The sequence below is a fragment of the Formica exsecta genome, unplaced genomic scaffold, assembly GCF_003651465.1.
Source record: "Formica exsecta isolate Colony F162 unplaced genomic scaffold, ASM365146v1 scaffold120, whole genome shotgun sequence".
NCBI lineage: Eukaryota > Metazoa > Arthropoda > Insecta > Hymenoptera > Formicidae > Formica > Formica exsecta.
The window spans coordinates 3,721,049-3,733,316 of record NW_021848537.1 but is presented as its reverse complement, the minus strand read 5'-3'; the positions used below and the strand labels follow the sequence as shown (position 1 = coordinate 3,733,316).

General features: G+C 31.1%; 2 protein-coding genes across 2 annotated transcripts in view; one reads left to right on the top strand and one right to left on the bottom strand.

The window, feature by feature from the left end:
• Nucleotides 1–2,581: 2,581 nt before the first annotated feature.
• Nucleotides 2,582–7,599, top strand: LOC115242024 (adhesion G protein-coupled receptor L4-like). The gene is made up of 6 exons (XM_029818030.1): nucleotides 2,582–2,993; nucleotides 3,253–3,329; nucleotides 4,756–4,884; nucleotides 4,957–5,079; nucleotides 5,153–5,278; nucleotides 7,526–7,599. Exons 1-6 carry the CDS (start codon nucleotides 2,920–2,922, stop codon nucleotides 7,597–7,599), a joined length of 603 nt encoding a protein of 200 aa, XP_029673890.1. The 5' UTR covers nucleotides 2,582–2,919.
• Nucleotides 7,600–9,837: 2,238 nt separating this feature from the next.
• Nucleotides 9,838–12,268, bottom strand: part of LOC115243442 (5-hydroxytryptamine receptor 2B) — a 17,233-nt gene continuing 14,802 nt past the window's right edge. Inside the window, exons 8-10 of the mRNA XM_029820459.1 lie at nucleotides 11,774–11,980; nucleotides 11,383–11,679; nucleotides 9,838–10,631 (exon numbers count right to left, since the gene is read on the bottom strand). Of these exons, the coding sequence (XP_029676319.1) occupies nucleotides 10,388–10,631; nucleotides 11,383–11,679; nucleotides 11,774–11,980 (748 nt within the window). The 3' untranslated portion in view covers nucleotides 9,838–10,387. The remainder of the gene's footprint in view (nucleotides 10,632–11,382; nucleotides 11,680–11,773; nucleotides 11,981–12,268) is intronic.

The following is a 12,268-nucleotide window of genomic DNA, read 5'->3' as shown; positions in this document are numbered from 1 at the left end:
TCTTTGTGAAATCCGTCCGTTTTAATTAAAGGATTCTATTCGTCTTAATCTCGGTAAATTACTTTTAGAATCCGAAATAGATTCTTTTCCACTAATTTCTCTTTTCCTTTTTAATCGTTCATTTGAGCGAACAAAAATCGAAAGAGTTGAGGAAACTCAAAAAAGATTTATTTCTTCTAAAATTTCTGAAATTAAAAAATTGAAGTATATTTAAGCGTTCAGAAAAAAAATTAAAATTAGAATCTGCTAAACCGAGAAAATTGGCGGACTATAGTATATTATTACTATTATTGATATGAGACTACTATATATACGTTTGTTTTAATTATTAACGAAAGTAACGAACGTAACTCGAAAGTTTTAAAAGTCAAAGATGGACTTCAAAAAATCCAGATGTCCGTGAACTTTCAGCCTGTTGAATTTTTCAGAGGTCGCAGTTTCGGCGTCGTAAATTTTTAATCTGATGTGGTTAGCTTATATGTATATAAATATTTCGAATTTATTAAATAATTTCAAATATGGAGTTGGTCAGATCGCGACTTAATAACGCGCTTGATTTTTAATTTTCCATTACGGCCGTGTTTGATCGAAAATGCTTCTCGTTTTTTCCTCTCTCCTTCCTCCCTCTCCTCTCCCTTTACCTGCTTTGATATGCATTGCTGAAAATGGTAAGCTTCGGATTAACAAGCCTTCGCGCGTTACCTATCACTTTTATCCCACGCGATTTCGCATTTTGATTAATCCACGAGATTTACAGGGTGTGCCGGAATCACGTTTCGTCTGTGGATTTTTCTTTTGCAAATTTCGGCTTGATTTTCGTTAAGAAAAATATCGAGGTACCATAGATTAAACATGAAAGATTTTACAAGAATTAAAGTTTACAAAAATTGAAATAAATAAAGAAAGCTTTTCTCTTTGGTTAATTTAAAATGGATTTTAACAGATTCTCTTAATTCGGGAAGCTAAAAAGACATTTGTTGTTGATAAAAAAAATAGTACGAACCTGTAGCGAATGACCGAACAAATCTGACTTTGGATTTATCAAAAAATTCGTTTGCGAAGGTAGATCTCGATGAATCTCGAACACCTTGTATGTACATCTCGGAAATAAATCTATCCATTTCACGCGAGAACCGCGTAATTAGCGTGTCATCATTTTTTAAATCCGGAATAATACCTGACAGTGCGCGATATTATCGCGTAAATCTCGTTTTTCGATTCATTTCCTGCAGAAAATGTAACAAACGTATTAGCCTTTTAAACGAGCGTTTTGTAATTCATTCGCTAAAGATAGAGAGAGAGAGAGAGAGAGAGTACTTTTATTACATATTTTTATTCATACACATTTCTATCGGGATCTTATAGTATTTTTACGTTTATATCCTTACTGAATTTTTTTCTAAAAATCAGATGGTCGCATTCGATCGATCATTTTTCGACGAGCACGTCATCTCATAGGATCCTTCCGGCGATCCAGAGATCGCAAATTGCAAACTGCGACATCGACGCCGTAATGGAGGTATCGTGTTCGCTGTTATTAAACGACGCAACGCCAAGTACAATATAAAAAGTCGACTGATCGTACGACTATATATTATATTTATACAAAGCGTATATTTATGCTTTTTCCCATATATGTATTATATCAACACAAGGATTTCAATTGCAATCAATCCGAATAAAATCGGTGCAGCTAATACCGAGATCTTCGCAAGAAGTGACAATATTCCTCGACTTTAGATGTCAGTCTTATGTACGCAATTTTCTTTTAAAATTTAAAGAAAACCGCGAAGTTTATCGTTGGTTTCAAAGTTCTAAAAATTTTTTAAATTACGAGAAAATAAGTTCAGGGAATATACATCGGTTTGATTTTTCGCGATCGTTTTCAAAATATATATTATCATTTTTTGGATAAAGTAAATAATCTTAATACTGTAGTCTTGATAATCGATTATTTCGTAAAATTGTATAACGTTACAACATAACGTTGCATTATGTCACGTGCAATGATGCATACTTATCTAATGTCCTTGCAACGTAAATGCGTTACGATTATTTTACTCATATTTTTGCAAAAAAAGATAAAAAAATGTCGCTTGTCGAAGGGATTATAATTGGGCTATTTAATAAAACTTATTTTTAAAAAATTATATACAAAGAGCAAAAATATAGCATTTGTGAACGATAATTTGAACTACTTATCATACTGCCATGTGCGATATCTCCATATGGCTATATTTTTATCGTATAATTTTATAATATTGTGCAATTGTTTTAACATGTACTTAGCGTCGCGAATGCCTTCGTCTTCCTTATATAAGTATTTAGGTCGTGCATGTGTAAGGACCAGAACAAACTAATGGCTAGTAAAAAAAAGGCGTTGTATATAAATGTAGCTTTTCTGAGAGATAAATTTAGTCTTTCGAGAGATAAATTTATTCCCAATTTTTCTTTATTTTTAAAATTTTATTGATCTTTGTTTTTACAGATTTCATATCTCCGGTGTTTTAATATTACATAAGATACTGAAAAAAAGCTTATTTATCTTTTTTCAAAACATTTTTTCTTCGAGGAATAGACATAAAAAAATAAGAAAAGCAGTAACATGGGGAGATTAATTTTGGAAAATTATTTAATGGATTTGTTGTTCAAATATATATGGAAATACACAATTTATTTCTATATACAAAGCAAGATTGAATTTTGCAATCAAATTTGAGGAACGTATCATTGTAGATTATTAAAGTTTTACAAAAACTTGAATGCGTTTAAATAAATTAGTTAAAGTATCATACATGTATAAAAAGATGAAAGAATAGGGACACCTAGTACATTATGTATTAAGTATAATCATTTAGAAACACATCGCTTTAGGTATCTATTTCAAATATTGCATCAATGACTCAGCTTTTAGTATAAATGGTCTTTGCGAAACTGTGTAACTCGTTAGTATTCTTCGACTTGTTATTGGAGACGAATTTGCTAATGATAAGGTAAGTCATTTTGATTAGTAAAATTTAACTTGGATCATAATAAATTTTTTTCTAACAAAAATTATATAATCCTTTTACACGATGCTTTTACATTTTTCTTTTTTTTTTTGGAGAACATTCCTTGTCGCCGTAAGAATTGTACATTTCTCGCGTGATGTCTGTTTCGTATGAAAAAATATTGCTCCTGTTTCTATTTTTCTAAATTTTTCTCTACTCTTTTGTCAAGATTTTCTTAACTGTTGACAAATAATTATAACAGTAGCACGATGCAATCTGTAGTCTCGATACCGTTCCTCTTCATAATATTTGCGGTGATTAGCGGCATAAATACATACGGTAAGTACGTATAAACAATACGTGTATGACGGTCTAAAAATATATTGGATTAAACGGAAAGTTTGTGCCGTTTTTTCGGTCTTCATCTCTTAGTAAAAAACGGAACGAACTTTCCGTTCAACCGAATAGTTCGTTTCATAGGTTTCCGAATAACCGTCAATAGCCGAAAAAACACTTTTCGGTACATTTGAAATTGGTTATAACGGGTTTATTTCAAAATCTATGGAGTGAACTACAATCATTTTGATCTCATTTGAAAGATAATTTAATTCTCTTTCAAATGAGATCAAAGTTATTGTATTGAGTTGAACGGAAAGTTCGTTCCATTTTTTACTAAGAGATGAAGACCGAAAAACCGATACGAACTTTCCGTTCAACCGAATAGTTCGTTTCATAGGTTTCCGAATAACCGTCAATAGCCGAAAAAACACTTTTCGATATATTTGAAATTGGTTATTAACTGGTTTATTTCAAAACCTATGGAGCGAACTACAATCACTTTGATCTCATTTGAAAGAGAATTAAATTATTTTTCAAATGAGATCAAAGTTATTGTATTGAGTTGAACGGAAAGTTCGTTCCATTTTTTACTAAGAGATGAAGACCGAAAAACCGATACGAACTTTCCGTTCAACCGAATAGTTCGTTTCATAGGTTTCCGAATAACCGTCAATAGCCGAAAAAACACTTTTCGATATATTTGAAATTGGTTATTAACTGGTTTATTTCAAAACCTATGGAGCGAACTACAATCACTTTGATCTCATTTGAAAGAGAATTAAATTATTTTTCAAATGAGATCAAAGTTATTGTATTGAGTTGAACGGAAAGTTCGTATCGTTTTTTCGGTCTTCATCTCTTAGTAAAAAATGGAACGAACTTTCCGTTCAACCCAATATATATACCCTTGGAATTTCTGTACTTTTTAATTTTCTATAATTATTTATGATAAATAATACTCTCTTTGGTTACCGCTTCAAAATGTACAGCAGCACGTTTTAAACGTGACGTTGACGAATTGCGAAACTTTCTGAAATAGTAACGCAAAGCTTGTCTCATATTCTAAACGCGATAGATCGATTTTCTGTATGTATAACGCACTGACAAAGACGGATCTTCAAGATCAAGGGGATTATAGAGATTTAATTTATATAGTGCCGAAATGGGGGATGTGAGTGTTTGACATACTCGAAACTTGTTATATAATTCCGTTAATATTTTAAAATTTTATTTGGATATCTTAATACAATATTTTTAAGATGTTAAACTTTTAAAAATATGTGTGTATTAAAAAAAATTGTAATTTTTTCTACTGCAATATTGTTTTCCGTTTAATCGCTAAATAGTTTGGCATATTTTTCTTGATTATTAAGCCAAATCAAAACATATTACTGATAAATTTACTAATTAATGAATTTATTTGAAGACGGTTGCAGTTACGTTACTTGCGGAACAAACCAAAAATGTAAAATGTATAATAATAATCCGATATGCTGGTGTAAAGATGGATACAAAATGGATTCATATACGAAATTGTGTGTAGAAGACCAAACAGGTAAATGTCAAATAAATTAGCGTTATACATATCATTTTTTAAATTATTTTAAATTACTAAATTTATTTGAAGGTTGCAATGGTGTTACTTGCGGAACTAATGAAGAATGTAAAATGTATAATAATAATCCGACATGCTGGTGTAAAGAAGGATACAAAAGAAACCCATATATGGCGTGTGTGAAAGACAAACCACGTAAATATTAAATAAACTTATGTTATATACATATTATTTTTTAATCGGTTTCAATTACTAAATTTATTTGAAGGCGGTTGCGATGGTATTATTTGCGGAACTAACGAAGAATGTAAAATGTATAATAATAATCCGACATGCTGGTGTAAAAAAGGATATAAAAGAAACTCATATAATGCGTGTGTGAAAGATGAAACAGGTAAATATTAAATAAATTTGTGTGTGTGTGTGTGTTATAATATAAAACTTTAATTATCTTGTTATATTTTAATTATTTCATTATATTAATTATATTATTATATTAAACAAAATATTTGAATGCTGTAGAAAAATACGCGATATATGTATTTTAGTATATTATTTTTGCATTTGTGTTTTTATGTATTTTAATATCCGGTGTATAGAGCCGTTTTATTTTAGACTATGTTCTTAAGCGAGCGCGCGCGCACACACACACACACACATACACACACACACATTAGAAATTAATTCTTTTTAAACATTCAAGATATATGTGCGCGCACACTGCTTCTATTCCTTCTCTGTTTGCTTCTACAATATTTTTTAAATTCTTCTTTTGAACGCATCTAAAAATGTAAGATAAATTGTATAGTTTAATTCAACCCGCAGATTTTTTATGGAACTCAAGTCCATGGAGATAGAAACAAAAGATGTAACATTTTTTTCTCTCTCTTTTTTTTAATATAATAGAAGTATGAGTTTGTAGAAAAATCAAATAATTATTTAGAAAGATAAAGATAAAGATGTTTGATTGTTACGTAATATTTGAATTAGAATATAATTTTGATACAAAAGAATTCGCAAAAATATATAAATAAATTTTATTACAAATCAAAATTAAAGTCGCGAATTAAAAATATATAAAATAGATATTAGAAATATAAATTAAATTAGTAAATTTTATAATAATATTAATTTGTGTTATAAAATCGGGAGAGATTGAACATTTATATTGACTAAATTACACTAAAATTACATGCATTTCGACATTTCTCGATGTTTCAGATTATTGAAATGGATCGGTCACGCCATTATGTAAATAGCCGTAATAACCATTTGCGACGACGGCTTTTGTTATACCGAGCACGAAAACGGTTCATTCGTGTGTTCTTAACAGTCTAAAATATCACAAGTTGAAATGCACGAACAGAATACGCACTCCGTTACGAAGACTAGTATTAGAGATTCCGGTGCTGGTTTGCCGATTCATGCCACATTTACGAAGCAGCTTACGTTACCAGTTCACGTAATTTCAGAGGACAATCCTCACTGTTCTACATGTGACAGAATGCGTGACGTTAAATTATAAAAAGGTCGCTATATACGTGCGAATTATGCCAATGTTATTAACATAACATGACGGTTCCCTCAGAAAATAAAGATTTACTTCTTTATTATAAAAAAGGAGTTACGATTAATATTATAAATCAATACCAAAATAAAAAATATTTAATCGAAGAAACAACTTGTGTAATATATCGAATTCTCTCCTTATCTCTCTTGACTCCCATCGAAAATGGGAGTCTAAATAGCAAAGTTAGCTGTTGATTCTATAGAGCACTTAAGATTTTCACGGTCTATTTTTATTTAATATATATGTGTGAGAAGATGTAATATAAAAATTTGATTAAAGTAATAATTAAATATAAAGCCTAAGTTTTTCGCAAAATTCTTAGAAAAGATGTACCTTGTCTTATATATAAGACGAAATATACTGATATGTCACTTCTCTGTCATTTTTTGATATTATTGCAGGAGAGATAAATGCGTGCAAATTATTTTTTCGTTCATTTTACTAACACTTTTCTAATTAAATTTTTGGTAATGAAAAACGTTTGATCATTTTTCAACGAGCGCGTCGTCTCGCAAGATCTTTATGGCGATCCAGGAATCGCGGGTTGCAAATTGCGACACCAACGCTATAATGCAGGTAACGTGTTCCGCCATTACACCATCTGCTCCAGAAAGCGTTAAACTTACTTACGTGCATTACGTGCACGGAACCGTCATCACCGAACAATTCAATGAATTTCGCGGTAGACGCGCGAAACGTATTGTAGATGTAGAACTCGAGAGATGCGTTTGCATAAGCATCCGAATGATGGATGTTTGGACGTGTTTCCTCGCGACAGAACGCGTAATTAATATTTTATATACTTTTATTTATATAAAAAATTATATAATATTATTATATTCTTATATTTTATAAATATTTTGTGTCAGATATAAATGCCGTAAACTGTAATTACGATGACTTTTCAGTATTATTAGAACCTGAATCTTGGATCTTAAATCCTTTTTTAATAATATCTAAAACATTATCTTGAAAGAATCTCTTCTCTTCTAATTTTCCAGCTAAATGTAACTATGTATATTTTATACTACAATGTAGAAATTATACATCGTATCGAATTGTATTATGCAGAACGTGATCTTGTGGCATTTTTTTGGCTCTGCAATCTTCGCAAAGAGCTCGGCGTGCCAATCAAAGTCGCCTAGTCTCGCGTTTTTATCGAAACTCATAAGATTCGCATTAGCGCGATGATATTCTCAAATACATTTAGGTCGTTCCGGCTTTCATGTAGAGCTGTTTGTCCTGCGCGCAAAGGCCGGGGTGCTTTTACCCTAATTACATGAGCCTAATGAAGGAATAAAATCAGCGGCGAGAGAGCGAAAGAGTGCCCGAGAGGTGTCCGTTCCAATGAACGAATTTCCGTATGGATTACGGCCGAATTTTTCCGACCTTTCGCATAAACGCCGATAAATTACGGGTCGCGGTTTCTCGCGAATCGTATTTTTCGAAATTTCCATGTGGAAATTTGTATTATTATCGGGTATATCTTTCAATTTTTGAAGCATTGTCGGATGCGAAATTGCGTTTCCGATATCGGAAATATAATCCGAAATTGATTTTTGTATTTTTCTGGAGGAATTTTCTTTATTTGTCGTGTTTTTTATTTAAATGTCGAATTATTAGCCCCGAAAAAAACGAGAGTTTCGTTAAAACACATTTCTATATTTTTAACTGAAAAAGATCGAGATTTGTTGTATTGTCTATTTAATTTTATCTTATTTACTTACTAATCGTCATTTATGTTAAGCTTATTAAATTTCTTTTTTTGCGTGTTTTTATCTTTTTTTATTTGTTTATCTTTGTTTATTTTATATGCTATTTCTCTTATCTCTTCAACAAAGAATAATTCTATTATTCTTAGTTTATACGTTCTCCATCAAACATAATTACAACGATTCCGCAAACTGGCTTCTACAAAGCCAAAGGCAGCGCAAACTTCGTCTCGCGAAATAATTCAACAGCGAGTATCCGCGGCGAATAATCCAACTATGTTGTCGAATCGGCAAATGAAAATTCTTTCCAACTCAATTACGCTCCCGACTACGGATTATAATAATCGTTCGTCTTATTCTTGCACACCAACTAGGTCGAACAGCTGCCGTCAACAAGCTAGGAACTTGCCAGGTGTGTTGAAAGCGAAAAGACGGGAATAGCAACATCATTCCGCAATTTTTTAATATGCGACTTTAAATATATATGAGATAATTTGTATTTTTTACATTAATTTCGACATTTATACACATGTAATTAAATTTCAATCAAAATTAAATGAGCATTAACATTTTTTAATATATTTATTACATTATATGAATTTATTTTAAAGTATAATAAATAAAAATAGTTTTGTAATCAAAATTTATTGTTAGATATTTTTCTGTGATTGAATTGTCTTGAATTAAAATTTTATTTAAAATTTAAAATAAGAAAATAAAATAAGAAATTTTAAAAAAGTTTAAAATAAGAACTTGAAAAATAATATTTGTAATATATTACGTTGTCGACTTTTTAATTTATGGATTTATTTACTTTTTATTGAGGAAAAATCTACTTTTCGTCTATTCTGTGCTCTTAAAAAATTTTAAGACACTTTTCAAACTTACGTTCGGAAGTTCTGAGAATGAAGGTTTGATTGATATTTCAATGCCGATGTCGAAACCGATCGAACCATTATTTTACCACGCAACCGGTAGAACTTTTTTAAGCGATTAAGTCTTGACGCGAACTTGACAAACAGGGGATGATGGATAATTCTTCTTCCTTATCGACAGGCCACTCTTTTATCGCCGATAAATTTTATGTCGTAGAAACCGTAAACGCGAGAAGATATTGTCATCTCGCATTGCTGTCGTCATCTCGCGGAATCTGTAAACAGCAAGACACTATCACACTTCGGTTTATCATCAAAACCCCAAAGGGGTTTTCGCGTGCGAATTCAATTCAACCCAGTGAGCGTTCTCCTGCTGAGGATAAATGCGAGAGAATATTGTTCTCGCGTTGATAAGATCGAGGTGAATTTTATCTGGCTCTGGCAAGATACACCAAAATATTGAGGGAAATCGTATTATCAGTTGAAAAGTATCTTATTGAAATTTTTGGAAAATTTTGTTAGGTGGCAGTCTCGATATTGCATTTCATATATTTTCTTAATAAAATGTACTTGTTTATCTAAAAAGCTGATTAATGGCCACCTAATCTGTTTTATTTATAAGTAATTAAAAATATTATACAATCTTAAGTTGATTGTGCAAAAATATACGTAAATCAAAGCTCTTTATCTAATTTTGTAAATAGAGATCTTATTTTTTATTATTTTAGATGTTTAAAGTTGATTATTAAAAGATCGGTGTTTAATTTTTTCTATGAAAAGAAACTTGTGATTTTTATTGTTATTTTACGTTATATTAAGAAAGGATAAATAGAAATTGCGGGAAAAGAAGATTCACGTGTCAGGTATAATGAATGGGGCAGGTATTAAAATAGTAGTATTGTTTTATTTTGTCTTTCGTATACATAGATTCCTAAAGTTGAGAGATTTCTACAATACTTATTCATTAAAGAACTTTAAAAAAATTGCCAAGTATTCAATAAAAATATTCCGCATTTCTTTTTGATGGATAACAAACTTAGGAAACTTTTTTCTTCTCCTTCCTCTCTTTGATGATTTTAGTTAGTTTAAAAAGCCACTCGGTTATTCTCAACTGTATGTCTGTGGGTGTGATTTTAATTGACTCAAAAAAAGTTAAGAATTAGGAAACTAAAATGCAAACTAAAATATATATATACATACTTTCTCCAAGGAACAATTCCATATTCATTTATATGGTAAAATTTATTTGTACACTGTTTTTTACCTAAAATCATCTATTCTCGCTGCAAAAATCGTGTTGCGCAGTATAATCTCTCATTATGAAATTAGTTAATTAATGGGCGAGGTTAATGATCGCCCTGATCGGGTTCGTGAACTAAAAAAGTGTCTCGGTAGAGCGAACTCGGCGTACGATGCATCATCGTCATGAACGAGCTTTCCGACGCCGGTGTCGGCGTGGGATTTGGCGTCGGGCTTAATAAAGGTGTACCCTGAAGGCTAATGGCCAGTGGAAGAGCACCCGACGTGCACAGGCCCATCGCCCCCCTTCCGCTCTCTGTACCGAAACGATATCTCGAAGGCCTCGCAGACCTAAATGGATTATTTTTATTAAATTTATATAAAATAGAGGAAATTTTTTTCTATAATATTTTTACAAGACAATTATATTTTACTTTATTTTATTATATTTTTATTTTTGCATTCAATATATTTTTAATAAAATAATAATCTTAAAATTCTAAATTTTAATATTATTTGGATTCCTAATGCAATTTATCTTTTTATATCTTTATCATGATGCTTAATTACATTTCCAAGAAGCGCATAATTTTCAATTAGAATTCTCATTTATATAATACTTTGAAAAGTTTAATTAGAGAAACGGATTAAATATAGAGTTTCTGAAAATTATGCTTTCCTTAGAAATGAAATTAAGCATCGTGACAAAATAAAATAAAGAACCAGCATTAAAAATTAAAATAATATTAAAATTCAAGAATTTTAAGATTATTATGTTATTAGAAATATATTAGAAGGGGCAATAAAAATAGAATAATCAAAATATATACTTGGAAAAAATTTGATCTAAATTATTACAAGTAATTATATAGAGTTTCCCAATTATGTATATTAATTATTATTTGTTGTAAATTCAATGCTGATTCTTCAAGTTAATATCTCTTTTTATTTTTTTCGAGAAATTTAAAAAACTTATTAGAAATAATAAAATAGAATAAGTCAAATAATGAAATAATAATCTACAATGTGTATTATAAAATTGTTGAGATATTGAAAAAAATTAAAATTAAAATAATAATAATTACGAAACTATTGATTATACCGTGAGCATTTACACTTCAACAAGCGGATGAACGCGGCGCGGAAAATTCTATTGAAAATGGTATAAATGATCGGGTTGATTGTCGAGGACACGTAGCCCAGCCAGAGGAACGTGTCTACCACGTGTGTCGGCACAGAACACGTGGGACACGCAGCGAAGAAGATATTAAGCAGAAAGAACGGCCCCCAGCATAACACGAACGTGAAAAACACTAGTCCCAGAACCTTGCTCGCTTTCTGTTCTGTCGCGACCGCGTTCGCGGCCAGGGATCTCTTTTTCGCACGTCCTGCTAGGAATCTGAAAGGACATTCTTGATTTTGAAGAAGAAAGACATGGAATTTTTAACGCGTAGAATTTTTGTCTTTTCGTGTTTTGCGAGAGAAATCTATACCTGAGGTTCAAGTTGTTGGGCGTGACGTTCAATTGCAGTTTCAGGGCCCTGAGGGTGAAGTTTCGTGTTTCGCGCGCGATGTTCTCCGGTGTTTGGGTCGCCTGATCCACTTTCGACTTGAGCCGTGGTCCTGTAGCAGGGCTTCCGGCGCCGTTCACTGTTAATTTCAGATGTGGCAGGACCTTTCTCACACCTCCGCATTTGTCGCTGTTCCGACAATTAAATCAAACTTTCTAAATTTTCCGAAAATTATTACATACGCAGCGTTCATTCTCCGCAAAGTGCATTAATCAATATTAAAAATAATATAACAGAATAAAAATAGCACTTTAATTACTTTATAAAATACTTTTTTTATAATAAAACACTTTTATTTATTTTATTTTATTTTATTTCAATGTGTTTATTTTTTCTGTTTTCACACACACACACAAATTGATTTTATACATTTATATATTTTTATAATAAACATATAATTAAGAGAATTATGTTTAT